Raw genomic sequence first — 24,579 nt, forward strand, 5'->3', positions numbered from 1 at the left:
CCTATCATCTCACGCCTCTATCCACTTGGAAAAGCTTGTCAAATCAAATTCAGATTTGCTGCTATACATACCAGCCTTGGAGCTCCAGCCTCATAATTGCCTGTCTTGTTCTTGAAGAACATCCAGAAATTGCTATCGCTTGTCACCACATTACCTGGACTTCCCGGCTTCTATTCCCCTGGACTCCCTGTGGCCATTTGGATCTTCCCGCTCTGTCTAAATAAACACCGGATATTCTTCCCTGGACAAGATGACTAGCCGTCAGAATGAATACTTCATCCCCGGAGATGGTATTAGCCGCGAAGTAATTCAGGCCGACATCTGCCGCTACCTTGGAAATGATGCTCTAGTAAGACCTGGAAACCACAATGTCCGTCTCCCTGATCTTTTGAAGCGACCGCGTACAAAGTGCCAAAGCAGCTGGTCTCGATGAGCCAAACATCCGGGTTTTTGTTACTGACTTATGAATAGGGTCGCGGAGGCTTCTTCATCCGCGCATATCGAAACCTCACATCAGTATGCTCTTTTCCCGATGTTGATCTTTGGGAAAGGCGAACTAATGTCTTTGTCCTTCAGGAAATGATTGCTGATCTCAAAGCCGACTCCGCTCGATGGGAAGCGGACGTGAGGAGTCGCGCTGACCAAGGCTACCCGCGGGGTAGTTACATTCAGGACTACAGTTACTCCCAGCCTAGCCGGGCCACACCCACATACTCAACCACCATGTCAAGTTCCATGCACCCTGAAATGTCCCATGGTCAAGGCCCTTCTCCTCCCACAACCTATGCTGCACCACCACAGCAATATTCGGAACAATATCACCAGTCTGGCTACCCGGCAACCTCAAGTCCGTCGTACTCAAATGCTCCTTCATATCCTTCGAACCACTCGGGCTTTGGAGCTGGTCAGGCCCCGTACCCTCCTCAACACATTCCCTACAGTGCGCCAAACCAACCTCCGGTAACTTCTGAGGTCCACCCTTCATATACTTACGCCAGCTCTGGCTATGGTTTCGAGAACGGGCGAAACAACGCCCCTCGGTATCCCGGTCCTGGATATGATGCCGATGCTGATTATTCTCCTGTTACCACTGGAATGGCCTATCCCGCTACCACTGCCCCCGACCCAAGGATAGGAATGGAGCCCAGATACACTCCGGAGTCCACTTATGACCGCAGTAGGCCGCAGCCAGCAAGAGAAAGAGAGGCTCCCCGCCGAACGCGGTGATGAAGAATGATTTCACCGCTCCCTGCAACACGGGTGTCTTATGTCGATGCCTGTGTTTCCCGAATGGAAAATGCCGCGGGATTAATGAATTTTACGTCATGAGATTTTTTTCCTCTGCCGCTCATACCCTGGAGCCTCCACGGATCTCTTTTTATGCCTACAGGAATATCATACCGGAAAAGTGTGCTTGAATCATTGTTTTCGAGACCGATTGCAGCCTTAGGGAAGCGAACCTTAGAATACCAGATCTTGCTCTTTTCACCTGGACGTTGTGAGCGTCGTTGATTGTTTTGCCGAGCGTCTATCCATAGGCGTCGGCTGGCTCCGCAGGATGTGTACCTTGATCGCTTTCATGGAAGACCACACTGGCGCTCTATTGTAAAGATCCACCAATTATCCGTGATGCTTATGAAAAGGTGGCTGTTTGGCTGGTTCATTGTAATGTTCACGGCCGCCTGATGTCTTTCATATCTTGTCTTCTCGGCGAATGCTCCGCTCCATTTTGGTTTTTCTCAGGATGTACTTTCAGCGGTTGTTGCCTGATTCATCTGGTGCCTCCTAATATGTTATGAGGGGCGTTTTGTTGTCACGACATGTTTAGCCTGAGAGGTTGCAATATACCCGGGCAGTGTGGGTGTTGATATACAGTGATGTAGATATGAGCATATATGGCGTTTTCTCTGTCAAACCTTGTGATGTTGATGTTTCAAACTTAATTGAAGATCTGCTTACGGGCTCATTCAGACCCAACCTGTCTCTCCTTCAAATCCTCTGAGCCACATCATGAAGATTAACTTTCCTCTGCACTTCCTTGAGCCTTCGCTATCCCCGTTAGGCTCCTTATACCCTGCACGAGTGCACTCGTCACTATCTTCAAGACCAGAATTGGTATCAATGTGCCAGCATCTTCCCTGTGGTCAGTTAGGGTGAGCTCTACCTTTCTACCCTTATCTCACAGCTCTTCCTAATGGGAATATCTATTCCTGCTTGCCTGGGCGTAATTCTCTCACAAGGTGGATCTCGTCCAATGTCAAGCCTCAGTGAATTCAACACAACACCATGTCTCTCCTTCCTTTGTTTAATTTTCACTCATCTAGTTTACTTCCTGCGCCCGCATGCCGTCACTGTCACTCTTTTGTTCTCCTCGAAGATCGATTAGCGTTGTTTCTACTGATGTCTTGGATTTGCATCTTTGCTCTTTACAACCTCCTGTGCTCCGGCCTAATATCAGCTGGGCCTACGTTCAGGGCGCTTTGAGATGGCTCCAGGGACTTTCCCCGAGCTTACTGATGCTGACGTCAAGATAGCTGTGCTACCAGATATCTACCATCTTCAATCTTCTGTACTTGCAGAACGTTCACTAATCTTGAGACTCCTTCTTCAGAGAAACGGGCAAGAGAACCAGCACAGCACATCTCCGGCCTGTGTTAGCATGAATTTAGTCGGCTCATCTGCCCACAAGTACGGGATGTTGGAGATACAGGTAAGTGCCGAGATTCAACGAACCAGGGCTAGGAGATATTGTGCTAACCAAAGGCCTTCACAAGGACTACATTGACTCCCAGTGTGCCATTGGCGAGACCAGCTTGTGCTCCTTTCCCATATGGCCGGAGAAAACCCGCGTTGTCTGGTCCAACCTCTTCAAAATCTTCTACGATATCCCCCCAATTCTTGACAACAATGGCTTCGACTCAATACTGGAGAACTGTCAGGCCCTGATTGACTTGGCGGAAGAGCTGCAGTCCTCTGGTGTCGTCTCCCCCATCATCAACACAGTCCTCCTCGGTCTCGACCAGCAGCTCTACCGGCTCATTGCTCAGGACCCAATCTCCTGGGTCAAGCTTGCAGTCCGCATGCAATCGGGGCCTATCTTTCATGAGTCTATGGTGCATTTGTTAGGTAAATGGGGTCTTCTCCAAGAAAGGGATCGCGAATCACTGCCCAGAAGTATTCGCACGTTATGCACTGAAAAGCTCCATGACCTGAACGGAATCAAGAAGATCATCGAGATGCGAATCACAAATCGCCTCCCCCGCCCACGCTCAGATAACCCTCAATACCGAGAAACAAGCAACATCTTTGGTTGGATGGCTTTGAGTTTCTACCAGCAGTGGCTTTGCGAGTCCTTTGCGGAGGGTCGCAACCGCCATGCCCCAGATGGAGGAGCGGCATTCTACCGCGCCGTTGCGGCAGGCGGCGATGCTTACTTGACCAAGGTCGACCGGGACATCTCTCAGTTTCCTTCGTCACCCAGAGCCAGTGCCGGCAGCACCAAGGGTTTGAAAGAGCTTGAGAAAGTCCTCACCGAGCTAAAGAAGGGCATGACGTGCCTAGTTTCGGACCTGCTTATTAGCCAAGCCAAGTACAATCCCGATATTCTGGGAGAGCTCCCTTACCTTACCTGTTGCAGAGTCAGCGGGGAAGAGATGCCGCCGGCCGAAATGACATTTAGCATGTCAGATTTCCCCAACAACAGCAACGTTCACCAAACATTTCCCGCTGTAGGAGCTGCGGCTATCATGGGCAGTACCAACGTCATGATGGGTTTCGACAACAACATCAATGATTACCCGCTCGACCCCCGACTGCAGACTAACAGCGCTAATGTCTTCGGATACAACGCCTTCGATCAGCAGTTCGCAGATCCTGCTCTACTATGGGGTAGTCCAGCGGGGTTTTCATCTCCATCCATACCCAACAACGACAATGGAGGCGCCATACCGTCGATTTCCGGCATCACCAACACTAACGACTTCTACCAGGCACAGGCGCAGGCGCAATTCGACGGCAACGCCGATATAGGGGATAACATGGATATACTTGATGTCCCTCTTCTGACTGGTAACGATGGCTACGTGCACAATGGCAGTGATGGAAGCATGGCGTTTCTTTGAACCTGCATTGAGGAGTTGAGGAATGGGTTCGGCTCATGTCTTTTGTTTTAACGAAGTATGTATGGGGTCTGGTTATGGTTTCTAAGCGTTCTTCACCTCGTGCTCTGTATTCGGGTGGCGTTCACTAGAGGGCTCAAGCGACGATTCATGTGTGATGTCAATCTATGTCCTGTTCTTGTTGCTGGACCAATGCAATACCAGCGTAGTACAACAACTCGCGCCCATGCACCGGCGCCCACCACCTGTTGCATTCTACCGTCGGAGAATAGAGTAGTTCCAGTACGTAGGTCAGCCCGGGAACAAGAGAATGGTGCAGGAACCTGGTATTGTCGACCTGTTCTATGACTCTTTTCCATGTACAATACAATGCGAATCCCAGGGCCAGAGAGCGGAAACGTCGCTGGAATACCCGGTTAAAGTATGCGAACTTCCCAATTCTCTCAGGTAGGGGAGGACCCCGCCATGCGGCCAGCCGTGCTTTCAACTCGTCTCAGCTAAGCTCTATCAAACAGCCCGAGTGTGCGTGCGAGTGCGTATGTGGTGGTTCCGAAATAACCATGCTCAAATTCCCCAGCTAAACAATAGTAAATATAGTGATATCAAGCCCAGTTCGACAAACATCTTTCGTCTTCATCCGTCACCCGCGGTAATTGCGAATCTATTCGTCATCGTAGCCTTGCGGAATGACCCGGGGACCCTGAGGAACTGTTGCAGTGAGGAAGCAAATGGTCAGCGGAAGGCACTTCCAGTAACTGCGGCCCGGGGACTCCAATCCGGATGCGCAACTTACTGGGATATGTCAGAGGGATGGGCTCGGGGTCAACGTCGCCGAAGAATCGTCGGATCGGGGGCAGGGAAACGAGCATGACGGGGCCGGTGGCGCCAATGACGAGGGAGTAGAAGATGGCGGGCTTCTCGTGTGAGGCCCAGCGCAGGTAGCGGAGGGGGGTGGACCAGAACTGGGGGGTAGACATCGTTGCGACGGTCGAAGAATTTGCGGATATTCGGGGCTGTCTGGTGGTGCGGGGTGCGCTATCTGCCGGAACAGAGTCAATTGAGAGAGCTGGATGATAGGGATTTGGTAGAGCCTTACGGGAGAGCAACCCTGGGAGCTATATTGCGCACGTTGGTTATTGGAGGGACGGATGGAGGTTGGAAGTGACGACAAGCCGGACCGAAGTTTAGCTGCAAAGGCGGCACTGCACTGACAGTGGAGGTGGATGTGTGAGGTCTTGGCGCTCGGTCCAAACACGTCGCCCATTCGAGCTGGACTTACGTAGACTATACAATTGCTCTCTTCGACAACACCGGTTGCGTTGCTTTCGTTCGTTTCCTCGGTTGCTTTATTTTCTCGGTCGCTTTGATTATTCCGCTGTGCGGAAGACCTTTGACGACGATGCGGTGGTCTCCGTCCCTCTTGTTGTTCGGCTTCTTGGCCGCTGTCAATGCATTGAGCAGTTCGGGGAACCGATTGCTTGTGGTTTTGGAAGATACTGCAGAGAAGGGATTATACTCTACGCTCTGGGGCGACCTGAAAGGTATGGAGTTGGAAGAACTCTCTAGAGTTGTCATGCTCAATGCTAATCGGCGTGACTGGCAGCTCGCGGATATAACCTCATCTTCGAATCACCCAAGAGTGAGCAGCTTTCCTTGTTCGAGCTCGGAGAGAGGGCCTACGACCATGTCCTGCTTCTCCCTCCCAAATCAAAGGGTACGACATGCTCTTCATGCGCTGAGTGCGGACAAGCAATTGACCGGATGATATAGGTTTCGGACCCTCGCTAAGCCCTAAGAACCTCATCGACTTCCTCAATAGCGACGGAAACATCCTCCTCGCTCTCTCCGGAAAGTCAACTACGCCCAGCGCTATCAGCTCCCTCCTTCTAGAGTTCGACCTCCACCTTTCCACCGACCGTTCTTCAATCGCGGTTGACCACTTCAATTACGACACCCTTTCTGCTTCCGAGAAGCACGATGTCCTCCTCCTCGAGCGCCCCGGCAAGGTCAGACCAGACAACAAGGCTTTCTTCTTGGGCGAAGGTGTGATTGCTGTCCCCAATGCCAGCCCTCACACGCTCGGTGACAACTCGCTTCTTGCGCCTATTCTGCGCGCTCCCACCACGGCCTACAGTTACAACCTCAAGGAGGACGCCGGCGCAGTTGAAGATGTCTTCGCTACTGGCTCCCAGCTGGCTCTAGCGTCAGCCATGCAAGCCAGGAACTCTGCCCGCTTCACTCTGCTCGGCTCCGTTGAGACTCTCCAGGACAAGTGGTTCTCCGCTTCTGTCAAGGCACCCGGTGGTGAAGAGGTCGAGACCGCCAACCGCGAGTTCGCTAAGCAATTGACCGGATGGACATTCAAGGAAACCGGTGTACTTAAGGTCGGAAAGATCGAGCACCACCTTGCTAAGGACGACCTCACCTCCGAGGACCTGAACCCTAGCATCTACCGCATCAAGAACGAAACCGTACGCAGTTTCCCGTGCCACTATCGTTGATACACCCACTAACTTCTGCCCAGGTCTTTTCCATTGAAATCTCCGAATACAACTTTGACGGCTATGTTCCCTTCGAAGTCCCCGCCAATGACAACCTCCAGCTCGAATTCACCATGCTCTCCCCCTTCCACCGCCTCAACCTCGCGCCTGCCGCAACAACCCACAACAGCACCATTTTCAGCACCCAGTTCACCGTCCCCGATCAACACGGCATTTTCTCATTCCGCGTCAACTACAAGCGCCCCTTCCTCACCAACATCGAGGAGAAGCACGAGGTTACCGTCCGCCACTATGCGCACAACGAGTACCCCCGCAGTTGGAAGATTACTGGCGGCTGGGTCTGGATTTCCGGTCTCTGGTCTGTCATTGCCGGATTCCTCGCATTTGTCGTTGTTTGGCTCTACTCGGAGCCGACGACTGCGGCGAAGGCGAAGAGTAAGAAGACGCAGTAGACTTTGCCTAAGGTAAATGTCTGGACGAGTGAAGTCATGTATTTTCCTAGGTAAATGATATCTGTATGAACAGAAAATATTTTACTTGTCAATGAAACCGGAAGATCTAGAAGCAGTGGTGGCAGATATGTCGCAGTAGGCTATTGGTGAGCCTTTCAATTGACCATCAAAGGTACCAGTAGACCAGAGATATATACACATACATATAATGATACAAATAAACAAAAACTCCAATCCATGCCATGAGGGGAGAAATATCGTGAACCAAGATCCTCAATAGTAAAACAGACTGGCAGTGTTTTGAGGTCTGCCGTGTCACCCGCTGCAGCACCTACACGTACCCTCCCTTAAGCTCATTGCCCTTGCTCCCCGGATGTCCCTCTACAGCCCCCTTGTCTTCTCTGGGTCCATCTGCACCTCATCTCCGCTGATCTCCTTAACCGTTGTGTACGCCGGCTTACCCGCATAAAGCTGCCCCCCCTCGCTGTCATTCTTGGACATATTCAGCGGCGCATTTCCTCGAAATCGTTTGCGCATATCGATAAGGCCACGCCTAACAGCGATTTAAAGTCACCTCTATACCACGAAGACCCTTGTTGAGTTGCGGGGTGCGCGGGACTCACCTGCATTCACCGAAACCTTTCCGCAGCTGCTGGCATTTCATGGGCAATTCATTGACAAGCGGCTCACTGAGGCATTCGCGAGCTGTGTGACGCTGAACCATGACGCAGTCGGATTGTTGGAGACATTGGGCTAGGGCATCGCCTGTGGATTGTATTGTTTGTTAGTCGAAAGGTTACTCTGTATCTCGAGCGCATGGTATGATCGCGGGAGTCCGCTGGGTTCCGCGGCCGGGTTTGTAAGGAAGCACGATGATGAGATATTGAACCCGGAACGTAGAACTTACGGAGAGCGGCACATGAGTTAGGCATCTTTGGCGCTATTGTCAATGCCCTGGCGATTGAACTTGGAGATATTGAGTGATTCGCTGGAATAGACACCTGACCTTGCGGGCAAAAAATACGGACGATCCCCGGATTAGGTAAGCGCCATCACATGGGAATCCAAACGGCGGGCTTCAAGCTCATGACGTCGCGGTTGCGGTTATGAGGGCTCGAGCTCCTCTGGGGTTGCGGAGATAAAACCCCAACCATTGCGGACTATGAATTCTTGACAAGCCTATGCATCCCAGCGACTCGCCGACTTTCAAACTGATATTCCAACATGGCCCGCGTACCTTTTATTGGGCGGCTTTTCTGGTTCGAATACCTGACCCTGTTCGGATCGTTGATTTTAGTGTTGTTAGAATGGGTTATTCATATAATTACTTTCTGTCTTCGTATGTTGAAGCAGGTATATGTTATCTTACAGTCGCTAACGTAAACCAGCCGAGCCGATCATCAACTTTTTCTACGAGCGGTCGAAAACCATCTTCAACTTAGTTATAACCCCTGAGAGACCAGAGAAACAGGGGAGGGAGAAACGACGTGCGAATGCTGTGGCGCACGCCTCAGACTTCGCGGAAATTTGCTCGATTTTTGGATACGAAGCAGAGGAGCACATCGTCCAGACTAAAGACGGATATCTGCTTGGTCTCCATCGACTGCCCAATCGCAAGGGCGAGGAAAATCAGACCGTGAACCAGGGCGAGGGAAGCGTCAAGAAGAAGGTCGTGTACCTCCACCATGGTCTAATGATGTGCAGTGAGGTATGGGTCTGCTTGACAGACGAGGAGCGCTGCCTTCCTTTCCAATTAGTGGAAAGAGGGTACGACGTCTGGCTGGGGAACAATCGGGGGAATAAATACTCCAAGAAGTCCACTAGATCCTCTCCGCTGTCGACCGAGTTCTGGGATTTTTCCATAGACCAGTTCGCCTTTCACGACATTCCCGACAGCATTAATTATATCCTCGAATTGACAGGGCAGCCCTCTCTGTCGTATATTGGATTCTCGCAAGGAACGGCCCAAGCGTTTGCGACTCTCTCCATCCACCCGCAATTGAACCAGAAGATTGACGTCTTTGTCGCCCTTGCGCCAGCGATGTCGCCAGCCCGCATTTCCAATCCAGTCGTTGATTCCCTGATGAAGGCCTCGCCGAACTTCATATTCCTGCTCTTCGGTCGACGCAGCATTCTTAGCTCGACCACCATGTGGCAGACTGTTCTTTACCCGCCAATATTCATGCGGATTATTGATACATCACTTTCCTTTCTCTTCAATTGGAAGTGCAAGAACATCAACCGTAGCCAGAAGATGGCGGGTTACCTCCACCTCTTCTCGTTCACGAGTACCAAGTCTGTAGTACATTGGTTCCAGATCATTCGCAACAGGAATTTCCAGTTCTATGATGACGAGATATATGCACCCTTCAGCATCGCGGCGAGTGAGCGATTCTATAAACCGGTCAAGTACCCGACGAAAAATATCAAGACGCCCATTGTCCTGCTGTACGGCGGCAGCGACAGTCTTGTCGATATCGGTGTGATGCAGAAAGAGCTTCCGCGGGGGACCACAGCCAAGATAATTCCTAAGTACGAGCACTTGGACTTCCTCTGGGCGAGTGATGTGTCCGAGTTGGTTTTCGGCCATGTGTTTGAAGCATTGGATCAGTATAGCCCCAGCAAGAAACTCCGGGGTGGTAAGAAAACCGGCGATGTCAATGGTACCTAACTCCGACCCAATCTGCAGATGTAAGGGGTAGACAATGTTCCTGCACGATGACAACAGAGTCGGGCGCGAGAGATACTGAGCTGCGAATGGCATATTCGTTGTATATAGATCCTGGAACCTCAGTTGTACAACGTATCGTGTTTATGCCTAAGTTAACGCTTCATTTCCAGTGCGGACAATCAACACAACTTAGCCCAATGCTTGTTTCTCGAGGCAATAATTCCGGGAATGCAAGGGTAGATGTACCGATTATGGACGTGACAAGAGAGGCATATCTATCGGAACGGTCCGCATGGCCCGTGCGCTGCTAATGGTGGATGATGATGCCTACGTAGTAGAGGTCTCTGAGGTCTATATACGCAAAGAGTCAATAATAATGCATGCTTGTAATGTTTGCAGGCCTATTCTTACCGGGGGTTGCTTGCCTGATCCGCGGCAGCGATGAGTTGTCGGTTCCTGGACTGGGCTGACGATCATACCTGCAGTGTCGGAACGGAGCTCTTGCTGCTGGTCAAGAACGGTGATAGATCACGATTGGCAGATGGGATGTGTTTCATTCTGTGGTGAAGACGACATGAGACGGTAGTTGAGACTGGAGAGGAATGAGGCGTCCATGACGGCCCATCAATCCAGGCAGCCTGCTTACGTAGTGGTCGCATCCTTCCCAATCGGTGTAGGAGGATGTTACTATTCCTTCAGTCTGGCAGCGATGATGTCTTCTGGCTTGTTTGCTCAGGGACCAAGAAGAAGAAAAGAAGAGGGAGTGCTACGGTACGTTTGATATGACCTGGCATATTTAATGACCGTGGCCTAAGCCGGATGTCTCCCATCAGCCATCTTCCACTTCTATCCCCCGCATCCAACTCTTCTCCCTCCTCATCCCTTCTCTCCATCTCCTCTATAATCGTCAAATTTTATCCCTCGGAACGAGTTATCCGTTCAGGATCGTCTCCAACATCCACTCTTATAAAGTTTCGGTTCCAAATCACTCATCAATCTTCACCGCCATCGACAGGATTATTCGGCCGAAGGATATTCTTTACGAGTGTGCGAGAGTAAAGGAACCCAGAGACAAAGGCCGAAGCAAAAAAGCAAATACAAAGCAAACCAGTAACCTCACCAGAGGTATTGCATCATCTTGCCAGATCCTTTGAGCGTCAACAGCTCAGCTTCCGCAGCTTCTCGTCCGTGCTCCGCCAGAGCCCGAATTTTTAAACCAACCCCTTTGCGCGCCCTCCCCACAGCTTCTGCTAACAGACCGCGACTAAACTACAGTCGGCCTGGCCCTACCTGCTTGCCCCCACCGGCACTCAGTCTCGCTCTCGACTTCGAACCGGTCCGTTCGTTCGCTCCGCTGCATTTCGTTCTCGAACCTCTTGCGCACACTCTCGCTTCTCCGGTCTCTTCTTTCCACCTCCCTCGCTTCGTCTCCCGCTCTAAGCGACCCCCTTCCTTCCTGGAAACACCCAATTGGGCGGCAATTCGTTGATATCGAGACCGATGTAACGGATCGCGTGTCGTTACCCTTGCTCTCTAAGCTCACCCCGCTCCTTTATTTCCGACAGACTTAGTCCACCACTCGATTCGCCAGGGAGTCCGTCTATTGCTCGTGCACCGCGCATTGTACCGGATCTACGAAATCGCGGGCTCACCAACTCACAAAGGGAATCGCGGATTCGTTCTCGCTCGCCGCGCACCTAACATACCCCAACCCGGACACGTTCGGGGGATACTTTGTCATACTTTTGCCATTGAAGAGGTCAACCCCAATCGAAAGCTTCGGTTTTGATTGTTGGTTTCACAGTTGATTGTCTCAATGCGACCGCAGTGAGTTTAGCCCTACAGCTTGGTCTGCGTCACATATGAATGCACGGTAAATGCTAATCTGGTTTCTTGTCACCGACAGACGAGAATACCACATTGTTGTGCTAGGTGCTGGTAGGCTGGCCTCTCGCCATGAAAAGAGGACATACAGGAGTTATACTGATCATGTTCATCTACACATAGGTGGAGTGGGTAAAAGTTGTCTTACTGGTATGTAGTTCTGTCACTCTTGCCCTTTACCACTGTCCCAGTGGTATAAAGTTGGAGAACAAATCGTACTTACTATACGTAGCGCAATTTGTTCAAAATGTTTGGATTGAAAGTTATGACCCGACAATTGAGGATTCTTATCGCAAACATATTGAAGTAGACGTAAGTTGATCATACTTATGCTTGCAATTCGCCGGTATTGACATCTCATAGGGCCGACAATGTATCTTAGAAATGTGTGTTAGATAATTCCGCATACAGGTGCTGCGTGTGCTTTTTGCTGACATCTGGTGCCAACAGTCTTGATACAGCAGGGACAGAACAGTTCAGTAAGTTCAGCTCGTCCCTCTATGGTTGTTCCCTCCGATTAACACCTCTCTAGCTGCCATGAGGTAATTCCGTTATTCCATTCCGGCTTGTCGCTTGAGAATTTCAATGACGGTTATCTGCCGTGTTCGGGGGCTAACGATTTATCCAGAGAGCTATATATGAAGCAAGGTCAAGGTTTCTTGCTTGTTTTCTCTATCACGAGCATGTCCTCTCTAAACGAATTAGCCGAATTACGGGAGCAAATTGTCCGTATTAAGGACGACGAAAATGTCCCCATTGTTATCGTGGGGAATAAATCGGACTTGGAGGAGGATCGCGCGGTACCTCGTGCTCGCGCTTTTTCTCTCTCCCAGAGCTGGGGCAGCGCTCCATATTACGAAACTTCGGCTCGTCGACGAGCCAACGTCAACGAGGTCTTTATCGACCTCTGTCGGCAAATTATTCGAAAAGATGCACAGGCGAGCTCAGAAGATTATGATCTCGCCCCGCGCAAGCGCGAGAATACCAGCCGACAGGAGAGGAAGCGAGGGAAACGGCGAGAGCCCAAACGAAAGGGGCCTTGCGTGATTCTCTAGGCATCGGCTTCCTGCGCTTCCCACCTCGCGCCTCGCGCATTATACGACAGCTAGACACATTATCTCGAAATCCATCCTCATGACATCCTAACGACCTACACATACCGACACCTGCAAAGACATGATACCAGCCATACTATCTTTCTACCGTGTTACATCATACGCCGTCAACGTTATCCTACGATAGATCTCTGTTTATTGATACATCTCATGAGTTATAACATACTTGTCATTTATACTCGCCCTTCATCACATTATGCTTCAGGAATGGAAAAGTTCGCCTTTGTTTAATGTTTCCCCTCAAACCGTGCCCATTTGCAGCTTGGAAACTTCCTCTCGAAGCTCCCAGCGAAGGAAAGATACTCCCAAACGTTGTGGCATCCTGTCTGTGAGTGCGACCATCATAACCATTTATAGGCACTTTTGAGATGCAGTGTCCGACTTCTCGGGCCGCAGTTTCCTCGATTCGATAGGACTACTCTCCCGATGACCGTGGGAGAATGGTGCCTATGAATAGAAGTCTGGTACGGAATTGCTGTCTCATTTCTTGCATTACGTGGCTAAACCATCTGCTCTGGCTGTCATACGCTCGAATGCTGTTCCGATTACCGTGGTGTCTGAGAATAGCAGCTCGGACATTTCTCTCATGCGTTGCGGTGCCCTGGTTGAAGGAGCCCTACTCCTCGATGAAAGAAACAGAATGATGTCGAGTTTCAGGTCAGCGACAGAGATGATGTGCCTCGCCTCTAGGGATCAAAGGCCGCTCCAATACACTACAAAGGTACGGATACCAGGGCTTGACCAAGCCCCCTACTGGCAAATCTGCGTGGGACTGCCTTTGATCGAGCAACAACCGCGGATTGCGTAGCGACAGCTCGCATGCGGATGTTTATTCCTGCCTGTCTGACTCACGATAGGAAAACTTTCACAATAAGAAAACTCTAGTCGACGAAGAACCTCTTTGAGTCGACGGAACCCCTGCACCGCGAGGCGCAGACGCGCAAGGTCATTCCGGAGGCACGTATAATTTCAGCTGCCGCCTCCCGCTCTTTCTTTTCTTTTTCTTCCTCCTGCATCTCTCCAGCCCCTTCTAGTTGTCCAAGCCTCCCACACCTTGAGCAACTTACACACCAACAACACATCAAACCAACAATTATACAACCCAACCCGACCCGACAATCTACAGTCAACATGTTTTTTAAACTTGACCAGACTGTCGCTATCACCCTCAACCTCCTTGCACCCGTCATCTCAAAGACGGTGCGCCCATCGTCCTTTGCAGCGTCTAAGGCCGTCGACGTTGCCGCCATCTCTTCTGCGTCAGACAAACTCAAACATGTCCCAGCTCACGCTACTTACCCCTTGTCAATCCAAGATCACAAGGATAAGTCAACCATCCACAGTGACTGGGCTTCGTTCGCAGAAGGATCCGCATTCGTATTCAAGGCCGACATGGATACCGACTGTGACGGCCTTGACTACAAGTGCGATGGCAACGCCGACGGTCAACCCCTCACCAACTGGGGAGCGCTCTCCGCCTACGAAGTTCCATTCATCGTCATCCCTCAACGATTTATGGAGGTCAACCCAAAGACCATTCCCGGCAACAACATCGCAGCAGTCATCTGCAACAACAAAATGTTCTACGGCATCCTCGGCGACACCAACGGCAACGATCCCCAAGTGACGGGCGAGGCCTCTTGGCTTCTCGCCCGGTCATGCTTCCCCGAAGCCAACCTCACCGGTAACAAAGGTCACGACGATATCGACGTCACCTACATTCTCTTTACCGGTGACGAAGCCGTTCTCCCACCCTCTGCCATCAACGAACATTACATCACCGATTTCACCAAACTTCGGTCTATGGGCAACCACCTCACCGCATCCCTGATGAAGAACCTGGGTATCAAACCCCTCAACAACACAGATTCGCCCCCACCAAAGGATGACGGTTCCCATGACGGCAAATATGACGACGACTTTGTCCTCCCGGATGTTCCCCCCGACAACATCGACAATCCCACCAACAACACCAATGACGACAACCAGGGCGGTTCTTCTGACCGCCCGGGGCCCGACTCCGGTGAGGACAACGACGTCGACTCTTCCGCTGCCAACGGGACAACGCCCCGAGGCTTAGCACTGTTCATTGCAGTGCTAACCTTGCTTTTGTTGCTTTGATTTGATTTGGATTAACCAGTCCTGTCTCTCGACTGCCATTTAATTGATATACTTTTATATTTATATCTTCTTTTGTTAGCAAGTAGCCTTGTCCAATGAGGAGGACCTTTTTCCTATCTGACCTGGTTTTCCCCCGTATAATGAGGTTTTTCAGGCCAGTTGGGTTTTTTACTGGCTTTTCTAGTCTGGACAAGGCATTTTATGTTTTCATCTTGAACATTCTACTTTGCTATCTATTCACATCTTGGAGTTGAGGTGTTCGGGTTTGTATTTAGAATTATGGACGAAACAATCGCAACAAATAAATTGTTTTCATTTTTCCAAATACCTTCTCTTGCAGCATCCCATCCTGTAGCATTCCATCACTGGAGCTTCTCATCCCGTAGCTTCTCATCTCATAGCTTCTCGTCCTGTAGCTTCTCATCTCGTAGCATCTTATCTCATAACTTCTCCTCTTGTAGCTTCTCATCTCATAACATCCCTCTCGCACCATCTAGGTGCCGAAGATAGGACTGTCTTGAATTCACTGGATGAAGAAAGTAATTTTAATGAAACGAAGGGCACAGGGATTTCTTGAGCAGCTAAATTTCCGACCGCAGTCAAGGCATCCATGGAAGATCACTCTTGCTCACCACAAAGTGGACGGAGGCGTTGTACGGAGCACATGTCCGAACAAGATTGTTTTAGCATCCCCATCTCGCGAAATTCCATTTGGAGTCCTGGATCATGAGGTAAACACGAGCATGAATGGACATGGGGATCGAACACCTTATGTATAAGCTTCGTATATAGGCCTGGACAAGAGCTACATAAGCCGCGTTTCATAGACGGAGGCCTTGTGTCCCAAGGCAAATGGGCAAGGGAGGCACCTTCGAAGTAGCATGGGTTCTACAACGTTCCATAAAACCTCGGCGTGTACCAATGGAAAAGAAGTATCAAGGCCTAATAAATGTTTTGTTTGAGCCATCCTTTTAGCCTGAGCGTGACCGAACACTTGAACGGAAGTAGTCATAGCCATGATTGTATTTGTGAAAGCTTCGTATAAGTTCGAAGCCATATGAGATGCAAACATTGTACGAGACTAAAGACAAGACTAGAACACAAATCTACATCCGGAAAACGCCGAACCTCGTCTGTACGTCTCTATCAGCCTTACCACCCAATACAGCACCCAGGCTCAGCCCTAGAACATGCCGCGTATGTGAGGGTGGAATGATACCGTCATCCCAAAGTCGCGCCGAAGAGAAGGTCGACTCGGATTCACGGTCGATGCGAGCCTTGAGCTCGGGATCTGCAGTCTTTCCTACGGCTTCCATCACGGAGGAGAGCTGCTCGGAGCCCATGACACCAATTTTCGCGTTGGGCCACATGAAGAGTAGGCGAGGGGAATAGGCACGGCCGCTGGTGGATCGTTGATTATCAGCGCATACTTGCTTACGGGTTGGAGGAGCGAGAGGGGTGAGTACATACCACATGCCATAGTTTCCAGCACCAGCACTAGACCCGAATACGACGGTAAACTTGGGCACGTCGGCGCAAGCAACAGCGGTTACGAGCTTCGCACCGTTCTTCGCAATGCCGCCCTTCTCAGCGTCGGCGCCAACCATGAAGCCGGAGATATTTTGGAGGAAGACAAGAGGGATGTTGCGCTGAGCGCAAAGCTCGATGAAGTGTGCGCCTTTGAGCGAGGACTCGGAGAATAGGATACCATTGTTGGCTACTATGCCGACCTGATGTCCGTGGATGCGTGCGAAGCCGGTCACAAGGGTTGTGCCGTAGTCGCGCTTGAACTCTGCAAATTCGCTACCATCGACGATGCGGGCAATCACTTCGTGGGCTGGTATCTGGCGGCGGAGGTTTGTGCCCACGATACCATTGAGTTCAGCCGGGTCGTAGAGGGGCTCTTTGATGCCTTTGTCGCTCGTTTTGACCGACGCTTGATCGGTTGTTGGGTAGTTCAGATTGGAGATGGAGCGGCGAGCGAGGACGATGGCGTGAGCGTCGTCAACAGCTAAGTAGTCAGTTACGCCAGAGATTGTACTGTGAAGCTGGCCACCCCCTAGGTCTTCGGCTGAAACTACCTCGCCAGTGGCAGCTTTGACAAGAGGAGGTCCAGCGAGGAAAATAGTGCCTTGATTCTCGACGATGATCGTCTCGTCGCTCATAGCTGGCACATAGGCGCCTCCAGCAGTACAAGGACCCATAACGACCGAGATTTGAGGGATACCCTGGGAGCTCATCCGGGCTTGGTTGAAGAAAATGCGTCCGAAGTGCTCCTTATCGGGGAAAACATCAGCTTGGTGTGGGAGATTTGCACCACCAGAGTCTACCAGATATATACATGGCAGCTTGTTCTCTTGCGCAATTGCTTGAGCGCGGAGGTGCTTTTTGACAGTAACGGGGTAGTAAGTGCCTCCCTTGACTGTACTGTCGTTGGCCACAATCATGCAGGCCACGCCTTCGACCGTGCCAATGCCAGTGATAATTCCACCTGCGGGTACATCCTCTCCAGGATACACTCCATAGCCCGCCAGCTGAGACAACTCCAGGAAGGAAGTGCCAGGGTCAATGAGAGCGGTGACCCGATCTCGAGGAAGCATCTTCCCACGAGCGACATGTTTATCCTTTGCTTTTTGCGGACCGCCCTGCGCTATTGTTCTATGGAGTGCATTCATTCGATCTAGCACTTCTTGCATTTGTTGTGCGTTCTCCTTGAAGTCGGGTGACGAGGTATCGACCACAGTGGGGAGGACGGAAATGGCCGAGGCATGATGCGGGTGGGTATAGCTCGCAATCGATCGAGAAGGTGTAATGGAGGCTGCTTGTTTTGTAAAAGCCTTCTGTGCACCTGAAAGATCCAGCTGCCGGCTTGCTAGCCTAGCAGTATGGGCTATCGAGAGGTTGCGACTCCTTCGTAGGAGGAGTGGAGTAGAAACACGCATTGCGGGGAAAGAGCGGGATACAAGGGAGGAATCTGGCTAGCGCATGGCCTCTTGACGACCACACAAGCGGAATATATATCAAAGATACGAGAAAGGGCACAGTATAGTTGTGGAGAGAGTATAGAGGAGGCCGGCAGTGGTGATGACGGTCGGTTGCAGAGGGAGACTGAAAGAAGCAACCTAGGTATGCCCGCGTAGATGCGGAGATCGGCTAAACGCGGGGGTGACCCCAACCTCTCCACCTTTGCTTCTTGCTCTTCGTTCCTCGGTCTGCTATTATTTCCGCCACCAGGCATTGAATGTCAATTTGAACTCATTACCTGCTGGAAACCTCAAATCATGGCCGCCATACGTCTGCCTCTGCTATTGCGCTCCCTTCCTTCAAGGGCCCCGACGAGATTCGCAAGACCCCTCATTCCCGCAGTGCGGACCCTCGCAACAATAACCAAACATCCCACGGGGTTTAAACCTCCCACTGAAGATGACTTGGTAGAGCTACGGGAAAGCGTTCAAGAGTTTACTAGTAAGCTCATCCGCCGACGTTACCCAAAATCCAACCGTTCTGGATTCTTACCTTAATCAGGACGTGAGATACCCGAGGAAGTTGCCGCGCGAACAGATGCCCAGAATGAATTCCCTGCCGAAATGTGGAAGAAACTGGGTGATGCCGGGTATTTTATTACGAAAGCTCATGAATTTCTTGTCTAATGTCTTTCCAGATTCCTCGGCGTCACGGCGGACGAAGAGTACGGAGGTCTTGGTTTGGGCTATCAAGCTCACTGCATTGTAATGGAAGAGATCAGTCGCGCTTCAGGTAAGCCATAATCTCTCCATTTCCCCTATGTTATTGCTAACATTGGTCAATCATGCAGGTAGCATCGCCTTATCGTACGCAGCACACTCGCAACTCTGCGTGAATCAACTCTCCTTGAACGGCAACCCTGAGCAAAAAGAACGCTTCCTGCCCGGTCTCCTATCTGGTGAGAAGATTGGTGCTTTGGCTATGTCAGAACATTCAGCCGGGTCTGATGTTGTCAGCATGAAGACAACCGCCGAAGAAGTTGACGGCGGATACGTACTGAACGGGACCAAAATGTGGATTACGAATGTGAGTATCATTGGAATGCTTTAAGCTCGAGATCAATCTAAAGCATCATAGGGTCCCGACGCAGATTACATTGTCGTCTACGCTAAAACGGAACCCGAGAAAGCATCGAAGGGCATCACCGCGTTCGTTGTAGAGAAGTCATTTGAGGGCTTCTCCTGCGCGCGCAAATTGGACAAGCTGGGAATGCGAGGTTCAAATACCGGAGAGCTCATCTTCGAGGACGTCTTTGTTCCAAAGGAAAATGTTCTAGGGAAAGTCAACCACGGCGTCAGGGTTCTGATGGAAGGTCTTGATCTCGAGCGACTTGTTCTCAGTGCTGGGCCACTTGGGTAAGTCCCAATCTGTGGCGCCTGATTCAGTCTAGGCCATACTGACAAAAAAACTCCAGTATCATGCAAGCCGCCCTCGATCTCGTCTTACCATACACCCACGTCCGCAAACAGTTCGGCACCCCCATTGCGCATAACCAGCTCATCCAGGGCAAGCTAGCAGATATGCATACCAAGCTTGCTGCCTCCCGCGCCTATACCTACGCGACAGCTCGTCACGTCGATAGCAATTCCTCTCTAGGCTCAGCAGCGATCCGTACCCAGGACTGTGCCGGAGCAATCCTTTACGCAGCGGAGAGAGCCACGGAATGTACGCTCGACGCCATCCAGCTCATGGGAGGGAATGGGTACATCAATGAGATTCCTGCCGGGAGGTTACTCCGCGATGCGAAGCTGTATGAGATCGGAGCTGGGACAAGTGAGATTAGACGCATGGTGATCGGGCGTGCATTTAACAAGGAGTATGCACAATGATCAGGCGTGATTAGAACTAGTTTTTCGTATGATATAAATGTCTAAGAATACATATGAAGATGAAGTGTTATGCATAAAGGTGCCATAGAGGGAACACGTGATTCATGAGCTCAATGACCGTACCGTTTGCCTAGATATCTGGCCTTAACCATGGACGGATCATTTCTTGTGCCTAGTAGATCGACGCACAGGCCCTGATGATTTTGAAGTGGGTTTTGTAGCCTCAGATGCTTTTGCCTGGGATGCCTTTGACGTCGCTACTCGCTTCGCTCTAGGTTGCGCTTCCGTATCCGCGTTATTCCCAGGCTGGCCCGGTTGATCATCCATCGACACTGAGGCCTTCCGTTTCCGTCCCCTCCGTGGCGCAGTGACTGTGAGTTCTTCGGTCTTCTTCTCTGCGGGCGTTTTGGCAGTAGCCCCATTTATCGTGAACCCTTTATCCTCCTTCAATGGCTCCGGAGTACCTTTGGAGCCGCTAAGCTTGCCTTTTCTTGAATTGACGGGTAATTCCGAAGGTTGATTCATGACTACTACCCGGGGATGATCTGGAGCGGACAACGGGTGAGCAGGTAGTGCTTCCGCAGCGTCCGAGGAGACCATCTCGTCCTCATAGTTATCCTCCATCAATGACGGGACGTCCAACTCAGACTCGCTTTGCTCCTGCGAAACAACGTCCAGTATCTTAGGAGGCGGCATCCGTCCACGTAGGTGTTTGATTGCCGGCTTAGCGTCGCGAAATACGTCCCTCCAGTTTTTCAGAAGCGCGACCTTTTCGCCGTCTCCGGGAGCATAAATCTCGACCATGTCTGTCTCGTCATCGGGCTGTCTCCACGCAACACCCTGGAACGAGGTAGGGTCCGCCGCAAGGGTATCCGCTATTTTCCTGCGTTTCCAAGGAGGGGCGTCGATATGGAATGGTTCGTCGATTGGCAGAATTCCCATTGCGCGTAGTCGACGGACGGCGGTGGGATCGTCGTCGTAGTAATCATCCGTTAACTCTTCCCAGTCACTGTACAAATCTGCGGTTTCAATGGAGGGGTCTTCGAGGAACGTAGGGTCGTATGTAGCGGCTGCGGCTAGGTCGTCCTGTACCATTGATGATTAGTCAAGACTTTTATTGTAGGGCGCTTGAGTAGATAAACATACGGCGGCAGTTGGGTCTGCCTCCTCAACCCAGAAAATCTCGTCATCGTCGTACTCGTAGTACTCTTCCTCGTCGTCGGACATGTCGGGTAGGATGCGCCGAGGGACTGCCGGTTAAACAAAAAGGAAAAATAAACGTATTCGAGGACAGGAAAAATGAATGAATGAAAGACAACTCTCGATAGAGATCTGCCACGCGCCCTAGGGTGTTCCGGGATGAAGGTGCTTATGCAAGAACAGGGTTGATGAGGTCAGAGGCAGCGCCTGGGCTTGTCCGCAGATGCCAAGAGATGAAGAAAAAGTGCACTCGCGGGATAGGTCACGTGAGATGTCTGGCTCCGACGCAAAGCGCATGCGGGGAAAGGGCGGGCGATCGCCGTCATACAAGAAGCCGAGGGGGCTCAGGTGAGCTTCGCCCATAGTGATTTACCATCTCTCTAGAAACCTCTTAGGTGCTATAACCGACCTCTATAATATGCGAGTTGTCGTATCTCCCTAGTATCTTCTGTGCCATTGCGTTGACTCTCTTGTGCCCTCTTCTACTCCGTACAATGCCGCTCACTTGCCTTCTCCGCACTTCTTCTACCCGCCTGGGGTTGACGGTTGCTGCTCGACGCTCCCGCCGAACCGCTTCTACAATAACCTCCAGCCCCTCGAATTCTTCTCGATCATTAGATTCTATTCTAATTGCCAACAGAGGGGAAATCGCATTGTATGATCCCGACCCACGTCCCTTATCTTTACTAACGGCTTATAGACGGGTTGGTCAAACCGCGGCCCAACATGGAATCCGCGTTACGACGCTCTATACGGACCCTGATCGTCGAGCTCAGCACGCGCTAAGTACACCATTTGCATTTAATCTCGGCTCCGTGTCCGCATACCTTGATGGAGACCGTATCATTAAAATTGCGAAGGCGCAGGGATGCCAAGGGATACATCCAGGTTATGGCTTCGTAAGTGTAGTTTACGGTTTCATCATCTGAGTACTAATGAGCAATCTACAAATAGCTTAGCGAAAACTCAGAATTCGCACGCAAGTGTACAGAAGCTGGACTGATTTTCATCGGCCCGCCATGGAAGGCTATTGAGGATATGGGGGATAAAAGGTACACCTTCTAGGCTCTCCCTCTCGTCACGCAGGTATACTGATAACCTGTCTATAGCCAGTCTAAGAAGATCATGACCGCTGCTGGAGTACCTTGTGTCCCTGGTTATCATGGCGAAAACCAAGACCCTCACTTTCTCGAAGCAGAAGCCGATAAAATCAGATACCCCGTGCTCATTAAAGCAATCAAGGGCGGTGGCGGTAAGGGAATGAGGATAGCCCGCACAAAGAACGAGTTTCAAGCGCAGCTCCAATCGGCAAAATCAGAGGCTATGAACTCTTTCGGAGATGACCATGTCCTGGTCGAGAAATATATTACTACGCCACGGCACATCGAAGTCCAAGTCTTTGCCGATCAGCACGGAAACTGTGTGGCATTAGGCGAGCGAGATTGCAGTATCCAGCGACGGCACCAAAAGATTCTGGAAGAGTCACCGGCTCCTCATCTGCCTGATGCCACTAGGAAAGACATATGGGCCAAGGCTAGGTCTGCTGCCCTTGCTGTTGGCTACGAAGGTGCTGGAACGGTTGAATTCATCTTCGACAATGATACGGGAGAGTTTTTCTTCATGGAAATGAACACTAGGCTGCAAGTAGAGCATCCCGTAACTGAGATGGTTACCGGGCAAGATCTTGTACACTGGCAACTGAAGGTTGCAGAGGGCGCTGAGCTTCCATTGACACAGGATGAAGTGGAAGCCAATATAGCTAAACATGGACACGCTATTGAAGCCCGGATATATGCCGAAAACCCTGCTCAGGGATTTATTCCAGACTCTGGTACGCTGCTTCATGTTCGTACCCCTGCCATTTCCGAGGACGTTCGAATCGACGCGGGATTTGTGCAGGGCGATGAGGTCTCGGCGCATTATGACCCTATGATCGCAAAACTAATCGTCCGAGGCGCTGATCGACAAGAAGCCATTCGCAAGCTCGCTGCAGCATTGGAGGAATATGAGGTCGCCGGTCCAGTGACAAATATCGAGTTCTTGAAAACAATCTGTAAAAGTGCCGACTTCATATTGGGGGAAGTTGAGACGGGATACATTGAGAAGCACAGAGACGAGCTCTTCTCTCAGAAACCCATCCAGCCGGAAGTGCTGGCACAGGTGGCATTGGCTTGCCTGCATGACGACTCTCGCCTTATCGCACAGAAGACAGCCAAATTCCAAGGTTCTGCCGTGGGATTTGGGTCAGGCTTTCAAGAACATCACTTGGCTTTTACGGATTCATCATCAGCAAACAGCGAGCCCTTTCAAGTTGGCGTTCAACAAACCGGCGACAACGCTTTCAATATAAAAGTCGGCGGCCAGTCCTTCGAGCAAGTTACCAGTCATCCAAATGCCAACTCCCGCATCATCACCTCGTTCTTCCCGCACACCCGACTGGACACAACCGTCATCCGCGACGGAGACTCAGTTGTCGCATTCCAAGGCGGCATGCAATACCGCCTCTCTATACCCCGAGCAAAATGGATGGAGAAGGCACTGGGAATGAAGGACGTCACCAACAGCGTCCTCGCTCCAATGCCATGCAAGATTCTCCGTGTCGAGGTCCAGGCGGGGGATACTGTAGAAAAGGACCAGCCTCTCGTGGTGATTGAGAGCATGAAAATGGAAACAGTCATCCGCAGTCCGCAGAAGGGAAAAATCGCAAAGGTCGTCCACCAACAAGGAGTAAGTCACATTATCCTCGATTTCCCCTCCTGCAGCTCTACCGACTCCGCGCCCCAGCCTGAATATCTCCCCCGTGAATGTCCTGGGCATTGGGGCTTTCCCTTATCAGGGGATCCCAGTCTGACTGGTCAAACATGGACTTCCTTCTAAGCTTCGACGGGACTCTTCCGGCTTTCACCTCCTATATGACTTCTTGAAGACCCCGGCTAATCTGTGTTTTTTGCAGGACCAATGTAAAAGTGGGACACCACTTGTTGAGTTCGCAGGCGAAGACGAATAAGGATCGTAATAGACGTGGAAGAAATGGAATCTTGCTGCATTGTAGAGAAACCTATAGCTCAAGCAAATATTGAGGAACCAATACAGATGCTATTTCAATGTCTAGTTGTTCTAGGAATGGTCATACCGACTTTCTGTCTCTCCAGATGTCGTAAGACTGTTCACGATCTATGCTCTCGGCAAGCCGTAACTACATTAAATAGGCCATGGGCCGAAGCTTATAAGCATGTGCAGAGTAATGTAGCTAATAAAACCAAGATTTTTAGTACCTCTGTATACTATAGTATACAAGTCCTAGGCTGTAGCCGCTGTGCGGTGACTATCATGAGTATCAAGGCAGGTGGGCTTAAGTAATATGCAAGCCAGAGCATGTAGCGGACTTTCCTACGAAGATTCTGAATAGAATCCGGATGACCGAGCTTGCAGGTCGGCGACAAAGTGGGCTTTACCTATATCCGCCGTCCGCACGGGCCGAAGCATTGGCATGATCCACCGGACGCCCCGTTGTCAAGGGTCTGACCCACCGAGTACCGTGGACGCGTCTTGAAGAATGTAATCGTTGATGAAGTTGGCCCATACATCATAGGGCTGTAAGCCCACGGTGTACATCATAGTGCTCTTACGAAAACGATAAAACCGGTGAAGGCAGCGCGATATA

General features: G+C 50.9%; 12 protein-coding genes across 12 annotated transcripts; 8 read left to right on the top strand and 4 right to left on the bottom strand.

Annotated features, from left to right (window-relative positions):
• Positions 1-25: 25 nt before the first annotated feature.
• BDW74DRAFT_25568 (putative transcription factor RfeG) lies at positions 26-1,753 on the top strand. The gene is made up of 3 exons (XM_073732328.1): positions 26-370; positions 472-516; positions 577-1,753. Exons 1-3 carry the CDS (start codon positions 251-253, stop codon positions 1,225-1,227), a joined length of 816 nt encoding a protein of 271 aa, XP_073583226.1. The 5' UTR covers positions 26-250; the 3' UTR covers positions 1,228-1,753.
• Positions 1,754-2,659: 906 nt separating this feature from the next.
• BDW74DRAFT_168161 (uncharacterized protein) lies at positions 2,660-4,121 on the top strand (the record flags this gene model as incomplete). Its single annotated transcript, XM_073726786.1, has 2 exons — positions 2,660-2,710; positions 2,775-4,121. The coding sequence occupies 2 exons, from the start codon at positions 2,660-2,662 to the stop codon at positions 4,119-4,121; spliced, it is 1,398 nt and encodes a 465-aa protein (XP_073583227.1).
• Positions 4,122-4,779: 658 nt separating this feature from the next.
• BDW74DRAFT_178607 (NADH:ubiquinone oxidoreductase subunit NDUFA3) lies at positions 4,780-5,095 on the bottom strand (the record flags this gene model as incomplete). The annotated part of the gene is made up of 2 exons (XM_073729249.1): positions 4,780-4,826; positions 4,912-5,095. The coding sequence occupies 2 exons, from the start codon at positions 5,093-5,095 to the stop codon at positions 4,780-4,782; spliced, it is 231 nt and encodes a 76-aa protein (XP_073583228.1).
• A 325-nt stretch (positions 5,096-5,420) lies between these two features.
• BDW74DRAFT_154006 (dolichyl-diphosphooligosaccharide-protein glycotransferase) lies at positions 5,421-7,229 on the top strand. Its single transcript, XM_073724606.1, has 4 exons — positions 5,421-5,659; positions 5,722-5,832; positions 5,889-6,589; positions 6,643-7,229. Exons 1-4 carry the CDS (start codon positions 5,518-5,520, stop codon positions 7,069-7,071), a joined length of 1,383 nt encoding a protein of 460 aa, XP_073583229.1. The 5' UTR covers positions 5,421-5,517; the 3' UTR covers positions 7,072-7,229.
• Positions 7,191-8,048, bottom strand: BDW74DRAFT_154009 (PET191 family protein). The gene is made up of 3 exons (XM_073724607.1): positions 7,979-8,048; positions 7,695-7,836; positions 7,191-7,624 (listed from the first exon to the last, which is right to left on the bottom strand). Exons 1-3 carry the CDS (start codon positions 8,001-8,003, stop codon positions 7,453-7,455), a joined length of 339 nt encoding a protein of 112 aa, XP_073583230.1. The 5' UTR covers positions 8,004-8,048; the 3' UTR covers positions 7,191-7,452.
• Positions 8,049-8,051: 3 nt separating this feature from the next.
• BDW74DRAFT_154010 (sterol esterase) lies at positions 8,052-10,420 on the top strand. The gene is made up of 4 exons (XM_073724608.1): positions 8,052-8,410; positions 8,460-9,900; positions 9,989-10,093; positions 10,154-10,420. The coding sequence occupies exons 1-2, from the start codon at positions 8,296-8,298 to the stop codon at positions 9,740-9,742; spliced, it is 1,398 nt and encodes a 465-aa protein (XP_073583231.1). The 5' UTR covers positions 8,052-8,295; the 3' UTR covers positions 9,743-9,900; positions 9,989-10,093; positions 10,154-10,420.
• A 1,154-nt stretch (positions 10,421-11,574) lies between these two features.
• Positions 11,575-12,809, top strand: BDW74DRAFT_25691 (putative RAS small monomeric GTPase (Rsr1)). The gene is made up of 6 exons (XM_073732329.1): positions 11,575-11,776; positions 11,859-11,938; positions 11,990-12,012; positions 12,077-12,105; positions 12,159-12,168; positions 12,255-12,809. Exons 1-6 carry the CDS (start codon positions 11,620-11,622, stop codon positions 12,679-12,681), a joined length of 726 nt encoding a protein of 241 aa, XP_073583232.1. The 5' UTR covers positions 11,575-11,619; the 3' UTR covers positions 12,682-12,809.
• Positions 12,810-13,600: 791 nt separating this feature from the next.
• Positions 13,601-15,189, top strand: BDW74DRAFT_25702 (glycoside hydrolase family 75 protein). Its single transcript, XM_073732330.1, has one exon. The coding sequence runs from the start codon at positions 13,873-13,875 to the stop codon at positions 14,860-14,862; it is 990 nt and encodes a 329-aa protein (XP_073583233.1). The 5' UTR covers positions 13,601-13,872; the 3' UTR covers positions 14,863-15,189.
• Positions 15,190-15,886: 697 nt separating this feature from the next.
• On the bottom strand, positions 15,887-17,951 carry BDW74DRAFT_154022 (putative 3-methylcrotonyl-CoA carboxylase, beta subunit (MccB)). Its single transcript, XM_073724609.1, has 2 exons — positions 16,333-17,951; positions 15,887-16,263 (listed from the first exon to the last, which is right to left on the bottom strand). The coding sequence occupies exons 1-2, from the start codon at positions 17,802-17,804 to the stop codon at positions 15,969-15,971; spliced, it is 1,767 nt and encodes a 588-aa protein (XP_073583234.1). The 5' UTR covers positions 17,805-17,951; the 3' UTR covers positions 15,887-15,968.
• Positions 17,952-18,140: 189 nt separating this feature from the next.
• Positions 18,141-19,795, top strand: BDW74DRAFT_185469 (isovaleryl-CoA dehydrogenase; the record flags this gene model as incomplete). Its single annotated transcript, XM_073731045.1, has 6 exons — positions 18,141-18,327; positions 18,388-18,475; positions 18,524-18,618; positions 18,677-18,912; positions 18,964-19,241; positions 19,301-19,795. 6 exons carry the CDS (start codon positions 18,144-18,146, stop codon positions 19,713-19,715), a joined length of 1,296 nt encoding a protein of 431 aa, XP_073583235.1. The 3' UTR covers positions 19,716-19,795.
• BDW74DRAFT_25732 (uncharacterized protein) lies at positions 19,795-21,106 on the bottom strand. Its single transcript, XM_073732331.1, has 2 exons — positions 20,862-21,106; positions 19,795-20,801 (listed from the first exon to the last, which is right to left on the bottom strand). The coding sequence occupies exons 1-2, from the start codon at positions 20,940-20,942 to the stop codon at positions 19,875-19,877; spliced, it is 1,008 nt and encodes a 335-aa protein (XP_073583236.1). The 5' UTR covers positions 20,943-21,106; the 3' UTR covers positions 19,795-19,874.
• Positions 21,107-21,326: 220 nt separating this feature from the next.
• On the top strand, positions 21,327-23,972 carry BDW74DRAFT_185473 (acetyl/propionyl/methylcrotonyl-CoA carboxylase subunit alpha). The gene is made up of 5 exons (XM_073731046.1): positions 21,327-21,570; positions 21,616-21,814; positions 21,870-21,967; positions 22,025-23,642; positions 23,869-23,972. The coding sequence occupies exons 1-5, from the start codon at positions 21,410-21,412 to the stop codon at positions 23,920-23,922; spliced, it is 2,130 nt and encodes a 709-aa protein (XP_073583237.1). The 5' UTR covers positions 21,327-21,409; the 3' UTR covers positions 23,923-23,972.
• Positions 23,973-24,579: the final 607 nt, after the last annotated feature.

Source organism: Aspergillus multicolor (genome assembly GCF_047715735.1).
Source record: "Aspergillus multicolor strain CBS 133.54 unplaced genomic scaffold BDW74scaffold_14, whole genome shotgun sequence".
NCBI lineage: Eukaryota > Fungi > Ascomycota > Eurotiomycetes > Eurotiales > Aspergillaceae > Aspergillus > Aspergillus multicolor.